The 20096-nt window shown below is 43.7% G+C and overlaps 1 protein-coding gene across 1 annotated transcript in view; it reads left to right on the top strand.

Moving 5' to 3' along the window:
• LOC124556259 overlaps nt 1-20096 on the top strand; it is a 462906-nt gene that overhangs the window by 13672 nt on the left and 429138 nt on the right. The window contains exon 2 of the mRNA XM_047130246.1: nt 16859-17139. Coding sequence (XP_046986202.1) covers nt 16859-17139 — 281 coding nt within the window. The remainder of the gene's footprint in view (nt 1-16858; nt 17140-20096) is intronic.

Raw genomic sequence — 20096 nt, forward strand, 5'->3', positions numbered from 1 at the left:
TTCCATATTTAATTCGGTGCTGTATCTTCTCGTTGTGTTCGATTAAGTACGTCCAAATCTGGAGCATGTCCATTACATTGTCGCATAAATGCAACTCACTACCATACCTGCGATCCAATTGATACCATTGGTTTTTCGTCGGGGGGAAGAATGTCACATTCGGGTAAAGAATTACCGCTGGTGTGATCTCTGTGTTGGTGGTGCAGCTAAGAATGGCTGCGATACGAAGCGTCAGAGTGCACACTTCCATCGCCTTTCCACATACTACATGGTGTTCCTCTGCGTCCATCAGCCTGAAATATGAGCAAAGGGGCCAATCATCCATGTTTATTACTTGCAGTCTGGTCTGTGTCACGTACTTGTGATTAACTGGAACATACTATGAGGATCGAGCCAAGGAGTTCAAATACGGGGTGTGCACAGAAGGGGGTGGGCCAGACTCTCATCGGATAATGCCGTTGCATCACGTTCCTGTCATGATACCGCATTAAGAGACGATAAATATCTTTAAGATGGTGGAAGTTCATGGAGGATGTAGCTGTAGTTAACAAGAAACTTTGCAGCGTGTGCAAATATCGGCGATATGTTGCCAACTGGGACAGGCGGCAAATAAGAGCGTGGCACTAGTTCATCAATCAGGACCGACGTTATTACATACGTCGGACGGTGCCATATTCTGAACATCACCTGCATGATCAGAGCCGAAGCTTTAAGATGGACGTTCGTAATGCCAAGGCCACCGTCCCACGTGCGGAGGTTTAGAGCGGCATAAAGAATCTTGAGTGTAATCCTGTGACTGACAAAATATTCGTAGGCCTCCAGCAGGCGATCCGCAATTCCAGGCGGCAGTAGAAATATCTGTCCAATACGTAGCAACAGCAATTCAAGATATACGTTGACATATTGTACGCATTGTATCATGTCCAGGACTCGAACACGAATCATCTAGAGCAGGTGCCTATAATTCACCGCCGCCATCCTTCACAGATCACAGGTGAATGGAATCCCCAGGCACCTCAACATTTCCACCACTCCTAATGGGTCGAGGTTCCCTTCCAGTCCTCGTCCAATGGGCACTATCTCCAATTTCGCCATGTTCAGAATACTGTCCCCCACGACTCAATACTGTGTGATCCAATTAAGGGAACTTCGCACCCCCTCTGCTGATCAAATAAGGAACAGCAGGTCGTCTGCATACACTCGCATCACCTCCATAACATTGAGCATCCGTTGCAGCCCGTTCATGAGTGGTTCAAGTGCTACCGCAACGAGGGCCACTGATAGCAGGATACCCTGTCTTCCCGAGCTCATAATCGGATCAGGACCCCATCTCGGCCATTCACGATCACTCTGGTGGTCGCATCCCGTAGCAGCTTCACGATGATCTGAATAAAAACGGACATGACCGATGTTTGGAAGTCGTGATTAATCTGATCAAAAGCTTCATCAAAGTCGACAGAGACCAGAGCCCTCTAAGTCCACAGGCGGCGGCCAGTGCAGTCACGTCTCTATGGTCACTGGCTGCCGATTGTATACGTTATTTATTCCCCGGCACTTCTAATCTCGGGAAGTATTGTGTGACAACACCGTCTTGAGTCATGCCGCCATCAGACGGGCAAAGATCTTAAAACCACTCTTAAGGAATCTGAGAGGTAGGTATTGCTCCGCAGAGTGACACCCAGCCCTTTTCGCTATCGGGAGGAGGCAGCCTTCAACGAAGACCAGCGATACGTATGTCTCAGGCTGCATAAGCTCATCGTTAGCCATTAGGGCATCATGAGATCTGTAAAAGCCCAACAAAATTGTAAGAGTCTGCCGTCTGGTCCAGGTGATTCGCCTGCTGCCCCTTCTTGAGTGCTCCCAATATTTCATCCTCCGTGCTCACTTCCAAGAGCACTTCTTCATCCATCTGATTCAATCTTGCCTGTATTCGTCGATAGATCTGTTTGGGCAGCAGTGAACAGCCGACGAAATCTGTGCACAAATGCTGAAGTATGTCTCTTTGTGACGTCAGATGCTGGCCATTCCCAGTAAGGAATATGTCGATCAACGTTCGGCTGATCATCGTATCACATGATGTATTGATGGAGGTTCCCCGGAAATACTCATCTGCCACTTATAGGCAGGCCTTCCATCCTGCGTCACATGAGCGTGATTATGCGCATCTTAACGTAATTGACGTCAGCCTGACAGAGAGGAGATGGGGTTTGCAATGACAGCTCATGAAGATCCGTGTAATAGTACTCAATAGTGTCTCGATGCCACTGCAATTTGTCTCGGCCGTACATAATAAATGCGTGACGTAAAGCCGGCTTCACACATCCCAACAGTCATTGTGTCACCGTTGGAAATTCAGAGTTGTCACTTTCACGTAGCCCACACGTTCTCAATTCGCTCATGACACTCTCGTTCTGACAATAGCAAGACGACTAATTTTCAAGTTCCTCGAATGCGTCACACACGCTGTCGTGGTAGGTTAATGGAGAACAAATATGCTACATGACCACTAAAAGCTGAGGCCATATTTCAGCAGCAATCGTCGCTTGCTATAGTCCACTAGAGACATAAATATGATCAATACGGCTCGACCGAATGTGAAAAATGTGAAACCTTCCCTATTCCCGCGGATCTGTTCCCTTGTGTAGCACAGGTTTGTATCCCAGCATGGCCGGCCGGAGTGGCCGAGCTGTTATAGGCGCTACAGTCTGGAACCGCGCTACCGCTACGGTCGCAGGTTCGAATCCTGCCTCGGGCGTGGATGTGTGTGATGTCCTTAGGTTGGATAGGTTTAAGTACTTCTAAGTTCTAGGGGACTGATGACCTCAGAAGTTAAGTCCCATAGTGCTTAGAGCCATTTTATCCCAGCATGTCGCTTGTGTTTCCATGCAGGTATTGAAATTGGGAATTTGATCCTTTGGAGCCATGACGCAGTTGAAGTCACCACTGAGGAGGAAGTACTCGTATCTGCCAGCAAAAACTGGTACAATATCTGCAGTCCAAAATTGTGCCCTTTCCTTTCGCTGGTCTGTGCCGGAGGGAGCGTATATGTTGATGTCGCAGATCCCATGAATGGTAAACGCTATACCCCGTGCAGATGGTAGAAAAGAGAGATCCGTTATCTGTATCAAGATCGCCGCGCCACTTTTATTGGTTGACTAACGCCATTTTTGTGAGAAATAACCAGGTACCTAGGGGAGTGCGTCAAGCCGTACATCTTGCACCAACAGGATATCAACGCCTGACGCGTGTAACATATCACGAAAGAGTTGTAACTTCATCGTCGAACCAATGTTGTTGATACTGAAAGTCCCAATTTTATATACATCAAAGTTTGAAGTAGTTGGTTGTTTGGTTGATTCGGGGGAGGGTACCAAAAATCCACGTCATCGCTCCCATTGGGTTAGGAAAGGATGGGAAAGGAAGACGAGGAGGGACCAAGCTGGCATTTGCCTGAAGCAATTTAGGGAAATCACGGGAAACCTAAATCAGGATGGTCAGAGCCGGGGTTGAACCGTCGTCCTCCAGAATGCGAGGCAAGTGTGCTAACTACTGCGCCACCTCGCTCGGTGTTCGAAATGGAGTATGGGGTGTATTCACAATATGAACTCTCGAAGTTTCCATTGTGGAGCTACCTTCTTGTAGTCGTCAAACATTATCAGTCATCTGAGTTCGTGGGTTCCACCACCGCGTCCCTGACACTGTGTGTGTTAAGCCCTTTGGTGTCGTCTTCTTGGTCGCCCCAGTCGAGGGTTTCAGGAGCCACACAATTCCTCCATAATCCGTGCTGTCGGGTGATGTCTGCGATGTCTCTTTCACATCCTGCTGGAATCTGGAAGAGTGTACGGGATCTGCAGGGGTAGAATCGTTAGAAGAGCATGACATCCTTTCACCATCTGAAAGCACACAGACGGCATCATCATGGTGTTGCAGCTCTCGTGATAAATACTCCGATGTCTTACAATCGTGATAAATGCTCCGATGTCTTACAATCATCACTGATCTCAAATGACGGGGAATGGGCTTCGTCTTGACTGAGTCTGCGCATTTTATGTCGTTTCAGCGAACGCTTCTTAAGCATATGTATGTCGACGGTCTTAGTGAGGAGTTCCTCTTGGTGTGCATCCTCCACTTCGTCGAGTGTCATGTCATGCATCTCTACATTCGCATCCCGCTCCAGTCTTCCTTCGGTCCCCACTGGCACTGGCGGTATTGTGACAAGCGTTAATTGTGCTCGGTGTTTCCTCAACCATATGAACCGGTATTACCGCCACCTACTGAGTCGACGGATCAGTAGAAGCCTTCGGCGTCGGTGTTGGCTTGTCCCGAAGTGCCGCCACATATGTCACCAGAAGAGAAGTGGTCGCATATGTAACTTGTTTGTCGCTTCTGCAATTGCATCAATTTCCTCTAGAGCCATTCCGACCGAACATTGTCCTCACTGCCACATCCGGAACAGGTACTTGGCTGTCCGTCATATATCACTATGGATCTGCAGCCCACAATGTACAAATATGAGGGCACATGTTTTCTCAACTGAGTGCGTACCTAACGCTCACCGTTAAGTACTTGGTAAGTTATGAAATTGCCGATTTTCCGGCGGTGTCGCTGATCACTCTACAATATTGTTGCAATGCGACTTCACCATCATTTACGGTACCACGGAGAGCAGCTCAAAGAACCATATGGTGCGGACACCTTATCCCTCATGATCCACTGACGAATCTCCTGTGTGGCCGTCTGAATGTCGAAATTTTAATCCCCGTTTGACATCGTTCAGTATCTTGCCATATGCCTCATCTGTACGCAGATTGACGTAGACAACACTGCTCACGATCCATAAATGGGTGTCAATGAGGTCATTTTGATTAATTCGCACTTTGTCTCGAAAAGAGTGTTCCATTTCTTGGGCCTTAGATCTTGCATAATCGTTAGAAAACGTGAACTTCAGCGTGGTCTTTCTGAAAGACTGTGCCTTAGTACTTTTCTTGAAGAGTTTATACACGCGAAGCCGGCTGCAATAAATACAACCTCTACCGCGAGCGCGCCCAGCCAGGACGTAAATAGTATGCCCTTGCCGCTCCGCTACCAAAAAGTAGATTGCTTTCTGGGCGGGTACTCGTCATAAGCAATTACAGAAACACGAACTGGATAATTAAATTCTGTGATGTTTGGATTCACCACATTCAAGAATACACAATAAATCACCACTGATTGGTATAAGAATTTATTTTAAATTCACCAGTTTTTTTCACATAAGTAACTTGAGATTCCAGAATTGAAATTAATTTTTTGTTACCTCAAAAACCAGAGCGAATTTAAAATTATTGCGTGCAGCTTGAACCGATCAGCATCATTATGAAAATCTTAATACTGTCACAGCCTGTGCAACGTTTCGTCATTCTGACGTTAATTATTCTTCACTATACTTAACTGATTCATTCCCTTTACTTGTGCTATATTCGAGTGGTACATTGGCATCTTGACACACTTTGCTTGTTGAGCCACAGTATCCAGTGTGAGGGAGGGGATGGTTTCTATTGATCATCTGAATTACTCCTGCGCCTTTGCTGCACTGGAAAGTGAATTCTCCTGAATTGCCCAGTCCTTCTTCTGCCTTTCCTCATGGACGGTAATGATCACTGCATCCGTGGCAGTACATAAGCCATGGAGTGGTGATCTTGGTTTAACCATCTGGAATGCGAGGAGGGTACAAATCTCCGTTAAGAACCTCCTAACCAAGGTGTGCTACGTGCAAATGGGGTGACTGGCTGTTGAGGACAAATAGTCGTTAGTGAGCAGCCTCTGGGAAATCTTCCTCATCTCAGTTGTCGTGGCTTATCCAAGCATTCGAGACTCTCTATGGATGGACTCTTATATCCCTGCTGACGCCTACAATATAAGCCTACGCTATCAAACAGTAATACTCCCAGCTGACAAGAGGAGTCGAGCGTTCAGCCCCTCTCATATGAGACATGATAATAGTAACAGTAGACAGATCAGCTGCAAGAAAGCAGCCAAGGAGGCATTTTATCACCTCGCAGTTGAGATATGGAATCAAATGTAGAGGGGTAGAAGAATGTCTGGAAGAGATAGACAATTAGCTGGGGCGAGTAAACACAATAACACGGTCTTGGCGTACCTCCTTGCATCCACTTAGACAATAGGAGGTCCTTTCCACTGGTCTAAGTATTGGACACGATCTTATGAAACATGGCGTTTTGAGCCAAGGCGAGGACTCTCCTATCTGTGATGCTTACTTAGAACAGGCTACAGTGCTCCATATTTTAGTTTACTGTGTTTTATGTTTAAACGTGAAGGAATTAGCTAGTATATTTCTAGATCAGCCTTCCATTTTAATTGACAATAAGACGAATGCGGTACTACTTTTCAGATTCTATAATGTCTGAAATACTTCCTAAAATATTAGGAAAAATTTTTCATTGCTTTTTGAGAGTGGGTGGCTCATCCATGACATTTACAAGTAATGAGCCCGCCATGATCCCTGGGGCGCTTTCCTTTCTTCTCTTTTATTACTCACATTTTTAAAAAAATTGAATGTATAGAATAGCATAATTTAAAATTTCGCCTGTATTAAAGCGCGTCATTAGTCTCTTAATAACTTACAAATCATTATCACAAATTGTTGTACACATGAGTCTGGTTTCAATGAAGTTGAGAGTAGCTGTATAACACCGTTTCTTCTATTAACACAGTGATGTGTGACCCTATGATGGCATTAGTCGTCACCAGCTCATGCACACGTCACTGCTGTGATCCATGTGCCAATAGCTGCCCATCTTCACATATCACACTTAAACTACATGAAAGAGCAAAACTGAATTTATTACATTGTTATTAAAATTAGTTCACAAAATTCAATACTAATCATTACAGTTACCAATAGAATAGGACGATTTACCAGTCAGAGTTTCAGTTAAAAGGTAAAGTTCCGCGTTCTGCCCCTAGACGGGCCAACCAGGCCTGACTCACCACCATGTCATCCACTGCCAATGGTGTCATCAGGTACAGTACATAGCAGCATGTGGTCAAACAACACTCTCCCGGTCATTGCTGCGTTTCTTGGCCTTGGGGCTACTAATCAGTTGAGCAGTTCCTCACTTGGCCTCACTAGGCTGAGTGCGTCCCTAATCAGTACTCCCACTAAAAAAAATCCCTGGCAGTACCGAGAATCGAGTCCGGGTCCTCCGCGATGCAGTCAGCCGTACTGACTACTCCGCTACAGAGACGGATTGAATTTCAATTGTCAAGCGGATATTCTTGTGCACTCTCTACTAACCATTTTGTGTTTTCTATAAAGTGTCTATATCTCAGACTTTAACTCATACTAATTGGGCCGCGCAGGATTAGCCGAGCGGTCTGAGGCGCTGCAGTCATGGACTGTGCGGCTGGTCCCGCGGCGGAGGTTCGAGTCCTCCCTCGGGCATGGGTGTGTGTGTTTGTTAAGTGTTTAGGTTAAGTAGTGTGTAAGCTTAGGGACTGATGACCTTAGTATTTAAGTCCCATAAGATTTCACACACATTTGAACATACTAATTGGTCTGAGCTTTTACAGGTACCAACTGCCCTAATTCGAATTACTATGATTTAGTTATTTTCTGTTCTGTTCTGTTCTGTTCTGTTCTGTTCTCTTTTTTGCCTTTGCCAGTATACTTAGCAGAGCTAATTCTCTCCATTCTTCTAGTAACATATTTCCATTGTGAAATTTTCAAAAGCTCATCAGATATATTTGGTAGTTTTCCCCCTGTCAAAAAGTCATAATAAGACGATTTTTTTGTTGAATGTATCAACGAGTTCATGTAAATTTCAAACTCTCTCAGATTGTCGCTTCATATTTTATATTTACTGTATGTGTTCAGTATGTGCTGCAAAGTTTGGCAATGTCTCCTGTAATTCCTTCCGATATGTTGAGTGATGGTATATATATTTCTTCCACTTCATTTTTCCAACTCTTTCAGAGAAACTGTCGCTCCCTATTGCTTTGATCTTTACCGTATCTTCTTCTCAACAGTTACAGCTACAGAAACCTTTACAGATGTCTACTGCAACAAACACATAAGGAAATCTTCATTTGGTTATAGATGAATGACCATACATATAAAGAGAACTAATTCGAGGAAATACTGCGGATCACTCTATACATTTTCCCTGCAAATTTAAAATTTAAAATAATTATTAAAGACTCAGTTTTCTTTTATCTTCTCTGTTAATTTCTTGGGATCAAAGACTTCATATCTCAAGTGCACATAACGTACTAATTTCCCAACAGCGTATTCCTCCAGTTATCGATATCTATTGAACCAATAAGACCAACGCTGCATCAGTGAATACACAGCCTGACAAAAAAATTGAAGCACTCTGAAGACATAGCCAGATGTCTGCACATCATCTGTGAGTAAGTAATTCTCCGTGATAGGTAGAATGGCAACCAGAGCGCATTACCATCGTGCTGTTTAGTGTTGTTACTAGATGTGATAGGGTTCATAAGGTATGTGAACAGCGTCAGACGTTTTGTGATCACTGTGAATAAATTGGAGATGTATCGTACTCTTGTGAAACAATATTATCAGCACCTGTAGAGACTGACAGCGGCCTCATTGTGGGCCTCCGTTTGGGCAGGTGGTCGAATCATACAATATCAAGATTTGTGAGGCCTTCGGATTTGATAGCTGTCCATCGATGGACTTAATTCAAAGGTGTGGGTAGACATAGTCGTCGTCAAGGTTCCGGTCGATCACATTTTACCACCATAAGGGAGTATCGCCATATTGTGAACTACTCACATCGTAACCCCTTCACGCCTGAGCCTGCCATTCGAGAACAAGTAAGTGATTCCGTGTATCATTATGTGTCTTCCTGCACCAATGATCGGAGACTAGCAGCAACCAGCCTAGACGATTGCGGTCCCATGCATAGGCGGCCGTTTACTTCTCAACAAAAACGGCAGCATTTGGAAAGGTGTCACTACTGGAAAGCATGGACTGCTGATGAATAACCTTGTATTACGTTCAGCGATGAACTGCGTCTTTGCATTAGCCCGAGTGACGATTGCCAGCGAGTATGGTGGCCACCTGGAGAGAGGTCCCATTCTTCGAATGTTTTGTGGACTCGCAGCGGCGTTACTCCTGGTGTCGTGGCGTGGAGAGCCATCGATTATGACTTGTGGCCGCGGATGGTACTGATTGAGCGACCGCTGACGGGACAACTGTACTTCACGGACATACTACATTCTTATGCGTTACCTCGCATGCGACAGTATTGTGGTACCATTTTCTTAACAGGATAGTGCTTGTCTACACATGGCACGTGGCCAATTTTTTTTCAATAGGACAATGCTCGTCCATACATGAAAGGTATCTCTGTGAACCGTCTGCTTGATACTGCGGTACTGCTGTGGCCAGCAAGATCCCCAGATTTGAATCCGATACAACATGTGTGGGTCTAGCTCGGACGTAAACTCCATGCCAGTGCCAGTATCCAGGATACCAAAGATCCATTACATTAGTTGTGAGCCAAATTGCCTCAGGAATGGACACAACGGGTTTATGGCACCCCTCCCAAACTAATCAATGGATGCAAGTTATGACAAAGTCTGCACAAGTAAAGTACCTGACTGTAGACCGTCCCAATGGCTGTGGACAGTCAACAATCGGTACAAGAGAATGTTGAAAAGAGTACTCAGGCTAATGTAGAAATATTCTGTTCGCATTAGCGTCAGCGTGTTCTGCTGCCAACTGTATGTAGCTGAAAGTTCCAAGGAGAAAAAGAAACATTAAAATTGTAGTGCATCTCCTTACCAACGTAATTAAGGGCTCTTTGTTCTACCTAGTCAGTCAGCAATGAAGCTGCTATGGAAATCATAATCTATAATGAATATGAGTGCAAAAGCAGGCCGTCCGGAGTGGCCGTGCGGTTCTAGGCGCTACAGTCTGGAACAGATCGACCGCTATGGTCGCACGTTCGAATCCTGCCTCGGGCATGGATGTGTGTGATGTCCTTAGGTTGGTTAGGTTTAATTAGTTCTAAGTTCTAGGCGACTGATGACCTCAGAAGTTAGGTCGCATAGTGCTTAGAGCCATTAGAACCATTTTTGCAAAAGCAGTTTTTCGCACGTTAATGTTGAAGTCAGCTACTGCAATGAGCTCCGTATGAGTTGTGTTCTCACGCCATCGGCAAGTGGACACTCGGGGTGGCGACAGCAGAAAGGAGGGGGGGGGGGGGGGGGGGGGGCATGACACAGGTGACTACTTTCGATCGACATCAGCCTTGGTCTACTCGTCTGGTGTGTGGTTAGGACCTTACACAGTTTTCTTGGAACATTACTGAGTTTAAATTCCTTTCTACACAGTATTTTCTAAAATTTGATAATGTGTCCAACATCTGTTCATAGTGGAGGTGATTTTTTCCAGCCCAAAGAAATACTACATGTTCCAAAATGATCATGCAGCAATAAAAAAAAGTTAGCCCCAATTCCGAACACAAAACTACACTTTTCTTCTGCGAAAAGAGTACACACGATTTTTCTCTCCAGCTTGCATACGTTTACCTGGGGACTGCAGGAAAGACATCTTGGCCCTCCTAAATCTGCACTGCCGTATCCTGTCGGCCAACAAATACACCAACAAGAATGCTTCTCTTCAGGAAGATACCAATTGAATTTATATACTAAAGCGCCAAAGAAACTTATAAGGGCATGCATATTCAAATACAGAGATATATAAACAGGCAGAATACTGCGCTGCGGTTGGCAACGCCTATATAAGACAACAAGTGTTTGGCGCAGATGTTAGATCAGTTACTGCTGCTACAACGGCAGGTTATCAACATTTAAGTGACTTTGAGAGTGGTGTTATAATTGAGGCACGTGTGATGGGACACAGCATTTCCGAGGAAGATTTGCATTTGATATAGCTCCATCTTTGTTTACTCAGTTTACTTTAATCATTTTCAGTACGGGTTCGTTAGCTTCTTCTTCCTGCATATTTTTCAGCTCCGTCTATCAGTATTCTCCATGCAGTAGAATTTAATGTAAAGGAGTTTGCTTATTTCCTGTGTATTTCGTTGAAGTTATTGATGCCAGTCTGCACCCCAGAGAAATTGTGTTAATGTCTGCCACCAATTTTTTCACTTCCTCGTTAGTAGACAGGTTGGTCACGAACACTCTGAAAAGCTTGTAAGGTTGTTGCAGGGTAAGCTGTGCTGAGAAGTAACAGTTAAGAAAAAGTTCGATACGTTGCTCCGTTTCCGAGTTAATTAGCATTGAAGTTAGCCAGTCAGGCAGTTGTGCGCGCCTATTCAAGTGGCCCGCCAGAGACGGTGTCGCCAAACGTGTTCTTCGTTTTGTTTAGTAAGACTGAACAATAGAGCGATACAAAAATTGGACATGGGACGGTAGTAAGGATCGAACCCAAGCTCGTGTACTATCGTCTACGCTATGAGAACAACTGATAATAATTCTGTCAGGCGGGATACTTCAACTTGCGCGCGCAATGGCTTGATTGACTAACATCAATGCCTATCAATTCAGAAATGGTGCAATGTATCGAACTTTTTAACAATTATTTCTCAGCATAACCTACCCTGCAACACCATTAGAAGCCTTTCAGACTGTTTCTGACCATCTTGTATAACTTCAGCATTATATTTTTACAGACATAATACCCATCTTTTCAATCTACCATATGTAGGTCATTAGCGTGGCAAAAATTAATATTTCTTATTACCTACATAAACCAACATCTTCCATCCAAGAACATAGATTCTCAATTTCTGAACAACCAACGCACCTCTCCAATTTTGAGAGTATTTCTATTCGCAAAGGTATTGGTTCTCCACTCTTTTTCTTCTTCAGTTTCAATAACTCGGAAGACATCGGCACTTATCCCTTATTTAGGACTATGAGTCACCATACAGGTTTCTTTGGATAAATTGGAATGTGCTAAAACAATCACACAATATAGTTCTTACAGTCTTTTGTACAGTCCCATGATATATTTTTCATTCCAATAACGTTTCGTCATTAAAAACCATTTTATAAATGCTGCACTATCCTAAGAAAGCTTTTAGCAATTTTGGTCTGATATCTTCTTCAAAATAATATGCACAAGATGAAATTTTGATTCTTTTCTTCCTAAACCTGATTTTGTAAGATTTTCATTAGTCTAGTTACTTTTAAACCTCATATAAATTGTCTCTCAATCGTGAGGGCTTAAATATATTCCGCATAGCTGTGTGAATATCGCACCTACCAGTACGTGTCTGATTATTTTAAATAATATCCGTATGGGTATGTAAATATTTAGGCCACAAAAAATTACTGGTAACTACATCCTCCATTCTCAACAGCTATGTGTTATATACATTTGGCTCTGATGGTACATCTTGTGGAGCATCATTAAAAATTTGCTTAAAACTGTTTCTATATAGAAAGCAGTTATGATCAGGCATTAATTTTATGTTGGTATATGTACCTAGCTAAAAGCACACTTTTAGAAAGTTGAGACTTCATATATTATATGTTTATGCTCTGTTGAAACTTATACCTACTGCATTAATTTTGAAAAGGAAGTGGTTATACATTTATAATAACTATCTTCTTTCCCAGAGTCGTACTGTAAGCGTTACTTCAAAACATCACGAAGAGTTTAACTTTTTATTGTTAAACTGTATAATATGTGTCTTTAGCTACACATTTACAATAATGCAAAATTAACTCGGTAGTATGACTCCTTTGTATACAGAAAAAGCTTAAAGCCTAATTTCATATGAATTTCCACAAAATGTTAACATGCCATAACGTTTTTCAAGCTCAGTGATAAACAAAACCTCACTGAAGACAGCACATAGCGCATTGAAACATGTATGGCTAAGACAATAATAAGCAAACTGTGTCTTGCTTAAGGCGGAATTTCTCGACAGTGTGTTTCTGATACATATATTTTCTATCATCCCAAAATGTTTTCTTTTAATGTAATACATACACAGTGTGATTTTACAAATTTTATTTTACAGCTAATTTCGTATGGCACTTCATTTATGATCGCAAACTTAACTCCTTTCTACCATTAATTTTATCAGTTGTACCTAACAAGTCAACTTTTATAACCTTTTACTTTCAAGAACCTTAACGATCTGTGCCTTCTACCTCCGAAAAAGACAGGTAACTAGAAAACTAAAAGCTTAGTAGGAGGGCACTGAGTTGGAACACTGCTTTACGCCCAAATACCTTGACGTTACTTTATACAGGGCTTTCGTCAGTCGTCGAGTCGCCTTCAATCAGATACGGTCCAGTTCCTGTGATAGTTGACCCATTTAAGACGAGCAACTATACGTACCGTTGTGGGTAATGGCCTTTTGCAAGGGACCCGATTCCAAATATCCACTGCATGTAAATCCATTTCCCATGTTCGATTCGAAACTGGTTGAGATGGACCCGCTTTCCCATCAAGATTAAAACCGATTGTGATTGAATCGTCCTTTTTATAAGGATGTGAACGATAAATAATTCCTCCCAGAAACTTTGGACAGTCCACGTTGATATAACGACAGATGGAGCAAATTCAAAAAATGGCTCTGAGCACTATGGGACTCAACTGCTGAGGTCATTAGTCCCCTAGAACTTACAACTAGTTAAACCTAACTAACCTAAGGACATCACAAACATCCATGCCCGAGGCAGGATTCGAACCTGCGACCGTAGCGGTCTCGCGGTTCCAGACTGCAGCGCCTTTAACCGCACGGCCACTTCGGCCGGCTGGAGCAAATTCAGTCTCTGGGTGTTGTGGCCATGTCCAAATATGATAATTCCTATCTGCCATTTTGTTATATTTCCACGGTGACCCGTATTAATGCGCTAACAGACTGGCACGTATACACCAATTCATTACAATGACTTACGTCAGCCGTAAAAGGTCACATGACCACCTGTTACCAGTTCTACACTATATACAGCTTTCCAGAGCGATCAGTGTGCTTTTTAAGATAGTATTAGTACTTTGTATGATGAGCTTATGTCTGATGCAGATTCTTGACTATAATGCAAAAATTTTGTGTGCGCAGGTCTGTACCGCGCTGTATATTTTTCGAAAGAACGTCGGGATTAAATCAAACATCTTTGCATGTCGGACCTTGTAATACATGGATACAAAGACTTCGGCTGTTCATTATGGAATGAATATTAAAACATATGCAGAAGTCTCTTCTGCATTTAATTTATTTACGCAATCAGTTTCGGTGTACCGTTGCACCACCTTCATACCCCTTGACCAACGTATATTAGAAGAAATCCAATCTCGTGTTGCAGTCGTAACAAAAGCCAGTATTAAATAACCGGTGTCCATAGATCTCTGGCTTACATCAACTGACAGCTCTGTGTCGGTGGATCACTGGTTTACATGACACTGTCTCCTAGTTCGTCAATCGTCAATTGATGACTTGTCGCTTGATGAACAAAGTGACAGTGTCGTGTAAATTAGAGATAATTAGACCTAGGTTATTTAATACTGACTCTGGTTATGACTGCACACGAGACTGGATTCCTCCCAATTTACGTTGGTCAAGGAGCCTGAAGATGGTGTCATGGAACACCGAAACTGGATACATAAATAAATTAAATGAAAAAGAGACAGCTGCAGGTGTTTTAATTTTCATTTCGAAATCATAGCAAGTGTTTCATACCAACAGGTAATTTAATTATCTGTCTCTTTGATGCAATGATTGCACATAGTGGCATAATGATTGCAGACTTGATAACTCACAAGTCTGGTCTATCAGCGGCCACTGTATGTCCGATGGGTCTGATACGTAATCGCTTCGTACAATTTCTTGCCTCGCGGAGTGGCCGGTTGGTTTGAGGCGCTATGTCACGGACTGCGCGGCCCCTCCCGCTGGAGGTTCGAGTCCTCCCTCGGGCATGGGTGTGTGTGTTGTTATTAGCATAAATCAGTTTAAGTTAGTTTAAGTAGGGTGTAAGTCTAGGGACCGATGACGTCAGCAGTTTAGTCCCTTAGAAATTCACATATATTTGAACATTCACAATTTCTTCATTTCCTTTTCGACGCTACCGTAGCTCTCACATTCATTCGGCACTGGACTCCTTAGGCTTTTTGGATTTCTTTAGACGTAAGCTTTCTTTTCTTTGTGTTTCCTGTAATTCCGAGCATATTTAAGAGTCATATGAGACGCACCTTTCATTATTTTGTAATTTGTAATTTAATATCGACTTTCAATTATAACCCGCGTATGATTTACAAACACACTGCGCAAATCAATCAAAGAGTCACTTATTCGAAAACCCATCATTTTTTACCACTGCGAAGCAGAATTTTAAAATTTGGCTGATAGGTGCCAACGAACTTCTTCTGTAATTGTGCAGAAGAGTCGAACCCTGCGATGTCACCGTCGGGCTCGACGACGCTTCAAACAGCAGAGTTATCAACACACGCAAAAAAAAAAAAATTCAGAGACTCCGCTGCTCGGAATAGATACAAGAAAGCCTCTGGAGATGGCAGAAAGTGCCGTCAATGAAACCACCTCTGCCCTTTGGGTGTTCATTTACACACATTTCGTGGTCGCAAACGAAAAAAGTTTGCAGTGTGATGTTCTTGACAAACTTTGACATTGCAGACAACCCCCTTCCCCATTTTTCCGCTTCGCTATGGACATCGTGGAGCTGTAACACCGTTGAACGTTATCTTACCCCTTTAGAGTGTAGCAAGAGAGCATTTTTTGATCTGGTACACAACATGAAACCACTACGGACCGTACAAAACCAGTCGAGAAATTTTAACGTGATCCGAAGCAGCAAAGGGTGTTGTTGTTTTTTCAGCCCTCTTGTAGAGAGATCAGTGTCGCACCACTATGTAGTCACGCCGCAGGAGGGTACGAAACAGGAGGACTGAAAAAGCCTAAATACACTTTGCTGTTTCGAATCAGGTTGAATTTTCTTCAAATGGTTTTGAATGGTCCCTAGTGTTTCTGCACTGTGTACGAGAGCAAAAGCTGCGGTCGCGCTACGTTCCATAAGGGTCACATCAGTTTCAATGGGGTTGTAGCAACATATTGTCCTCAGGGAAGGAGAAAATCGTCTGGGCAGTGTCGGCGGTGTTAAAGGTTGTCAAGAACGTCGTTCTGTTGCACGCTGCAGAGCAAACTTTCGTTTTTGACTTCTAATGTGCGTAAAGGAACGCCCCGATGTAAAGGGTGGCTTCATTAACACCCTTTATGCCCGCCCCTAACGTCTTTCCGTGTCGATTCTGAGCGGAGTATCTGAAATGTTTCCATAGGCCACCCATAAGAAAACTGCGTGCCTTGAACGCTGGGGATCGCGGCTCTGCTTTCGATCACAGACGGATCAACAGAAGGGGTGGGATATGGGTAAGAGAAGAGGGTATGACGACCTTCCCATGGCGTGACATGTCCACGATGTAATTTGGGAAAACTTGTGGTGAAATTTGGCCCCAACGTGACCTCATTAACCCACCTTGCACATCTTGCCTTTTTTCACATGCGCTGACACTTTGCTGTTTGAAGCATCGCCGAGTTCGAGGGTCGCGTTGTGGGTTGCTACGTTTCTTCATTATTACAGAGGAAGATTGTAGGCACATTTCAGCCAAATTTCACACTTCGCAGTGTGGGGAAAAAGACGGCGTTTCAAAAAGTAATCCTTGTTTTGCGCAGTGTAGATAGCGACACAGCATCGGCAAAACTGACAAGTGGTACTGGTAACAACAACTATCCATAACAGCAAGTGCGACATACGTAATCGCACGTGAAGCACTGCTAAATGAGGACAGCTTTAGAGAGACGAGGAATTTGAACGTATCGCGACGTGCCTTTTGCAGAGTGGAGATCCCGCGCGCGACGCCGGTGGGCGCTGCGTTCCTGCGTGTGCGCGCGACGGACGCGGACGAGTGCTCGTACAACGCCGAGGTGTACTACGCGCTGGTGTCGCGCAGCCCGCTCGTGGCGCTGCAGCGGCGCGACGGCGCGGGCCTCGTGGCGCTGCAGGCGGCGCTCGAGCCGCGCTACAAGCAGCTCAGCTTCACCGTCCTCGCCTACGACGGCGGCTCACCCCGCCGCAAGTCTTATGCCAAGTGCCACGTCACCATCAAGAACCTCGACGGTGAGTCTTCTAAATACTACCTGGTGGACAGTCGTGGCACCGTGTAAACATCGTGAGAAATTACGACAACGTTTAAATAAGCCATTGCTAATCAACAACGGGAGTCAGTAGAACCGAGATATGTGGCACGAGCAACATCATGTGGAACGATATCAAGAGTGTGAGCTGCTCAAAAAAGTACTCTTGCTCATACTCAGCTCACAGCTTATTGGCAATAACGTTAATGATTAATGACAACTACTTCAACTGTATTAACACATATTTGTTGTATCCCGATCAGTTTAGCTCTTTTACAACATCCTCAGGCTGCCTGCAGTTAAACAAAACGATTGAAATAGGTAACTCACACTGGCAACAGTCATAATACACATAACTGAGTTGTGCTAGTACCGTGATATAAAATGTCTGGTTGTCACACATTGTAAGTAGGCTGTTTAGGTTTTTATGTTGGTAACGTCGCATAGCACTCTGTATGAAAATCACTGACAGTGCTGTGTGCAGTCTGTGGCTGGTTTGCATTGTTGGAATATTTACCATTGTAGTGGTGGGCAGTTGGATGTGAAAAGCGCATAGCGTTGCGCAGTTGGAGGTGAGCCGCCAGCAGTGGTGGATATGGGGAGAGAGATGGCGAAGTTTTGAGAGCGGATGATCTGGACGTGTGTCCATCAGAGACAGTAAATTTGTAAGACTGGATGTCATGAACTGATATATATATTATGACTTTTGAACACTATTAAGGGATTGCAGGCGACAGGGATAGTAGTGGTTGTCATTCAGGATACGTTGGATTAAACTTTGTTCTCTATCAGAATCTTTCATTTGATAACTATGCCTATCAGTAGTTAGTGACTTCAGTAGCTAGAATCTTTTATTTAGCTGGCAGTATTGGCGCTCGCTGTATTGCAGTAGTTCGAGTAACGAAGATTTTTGTGAGGTAAGTGATTCATGAAAGGTATAGGTTATTGTTAGTCAGGGCCATTCTTTTGTAGGGATTATTGAAAGTCAGATTGCGTTGCGCTAAAAATATTGGTTGTCAGTTTAGTGTTGATCAGAATAAGTAAAGAGAGAAATGTCTGAGTACGTTCAGTTCTGCTCAGCTGTTTGAAAATCAAATAATGTAAGAGGTTTTCCAGCACTGTCATTTATAAAAATTTTCTAAGGGGGATGTTTCAACATAAAGTTACAAACAACATCTGGAAACGACGATTATGATCCCACAATCGATACATCACACTCGATTGAAGTCAAGTGGTATATTTATGTATTTGACTCTTTCTGGACCGACTAGTGTACACCGGGACACACGAGAAAAACGCGACCCCCCTCCCCCTGAACAAACTCGTGACGTCATACTAATCGACTTGTCTGCCACACTTCGCTCGGCTCCGTGCAGGGCCCAAGGGAAATCAATATGTAATTGAAAAGTACCAACTAAAGATCTTAAATTTTTCGTCTGTTGTCGACAGCTTGCTTAAATTCAAAGGCACAGTCTAGGATTATTAAACCCTTTTGAAACAGTTACTCGCTCCCCTCCGGAGACGGCTGCTGGCACTCGTAGTAAGACCTGCAGTGTCACATGTGCATTGCCTGTCTTTCTCGTGGGCCTCGCGTCTACACATCATGCCGTGTCGCATGCAGTTATTGCTCGCCATGCTTTCGTCAGGTGACCGGCAGAATGTTTATGTGATCGCCGTTTCCAGATTTTGTCTCCAATGTTACGTGTGACACTCAGATATTTTATATCATGACACCAGCATGACTCGGTGATTTGTTGTAAGACTGTAGGCAGTGTGAGTTGCTTATTTTATTTGTTATGATATGTACCACAGTACTATAGCTTTTAGGCTAATTTCTTGTTTTATTTAACTGCAGTTAATCCGATGATAATATAAGAAAACGAAGCTGGTCGTGGCAAAATAAATGTGTATTAATAGAGATGTGGTTTTCATTAATTATTAACATTAGTTCATAAAAGTTTTGCGTTACCAACATGTATGAGAACTTGTGTGAGTATAGATTTAACGGTGGCAGTTGAACATTAATAACACCGACGAACTATAGGGACGGATTCCTGACTGGAAACGGAGGAATAGCGGTCCTATGAACATGTCTGGAAATGCATCTTTGCCACAGTAGACGGCACTGACGAAAGGCAGTTCCTCTGACCACATACCGTGTGTTCCTTGTGTGCTGCAGGCAGTGTAATCGACTCGTCGTAGTGTAAGAAGCGAAACGGTCCTGTATTCATATTTGGAACAAGCCGAGATCGTGTTTATGTACGGTCAAGCATATGGAAATTGTCGAGACAGGTACCTCACCGACACCAACCATAGCACACAACATTTCAAGCCCTTTTTGGGCGTTTTTGAGGTCATGGGTCCTTTCAGACAGAAGAAATTGAAAGGAGGCGGCGGACTGTGCGAACATGAGATTTAGACGAACGGGTTCTACAGGATACTGAGACGATCCCTAATACCAGCTCCAGGCAAGTGACCCGCCAACCAAGTTTAATCCAACGTATCCTGAATGACAACCACTACTGTCCCTGTCGCCTGCAATCCCATAGAGGCCATTTTGAACATCTATTTTGACGTGGATTTGATGTAGATCAGTACTGTGTTCCGGGACGAGCTGTTGTCGTTGCACACACACCGTCCGTTTCCGGACACATGTTCATCGGACCTATGTGCCTTTATCAATAAACAGGATACATGACACATCTGGAGTATGCTGTCTTAATGTCCATGTACAGGAGTTAACACGATCCTCATAATCGCTCCTTGGCAGCTCTTGATGGAGAGAGATGTGATAGGGATGGAACCCATGTCGATGGAGACTGCGTAGGACACTTTCCTTATTCATGTCACTTACTGGTGCTATTGCGGGGGAGCTAAAGAGCGGATCAACTGCAACAGCAGCAAGAACATTAATTTCCCCCTTTTCTGTCATCACACGTT

Source organism: Schistocerca americana, chromosome X, assembly GCF_021461395.2.
Source record: "Schistocerca americana isolate TAMUIC-IGC-003095 chromosome X, iqSchAmer2.1, whole genome shotgun sequence".
Lineage (NCBI taxonomy): Eukaryota > Metazoa > Arthropoda > Insecta > Orthoptera > Acrididae > Schistocerca > Schistocerca americana.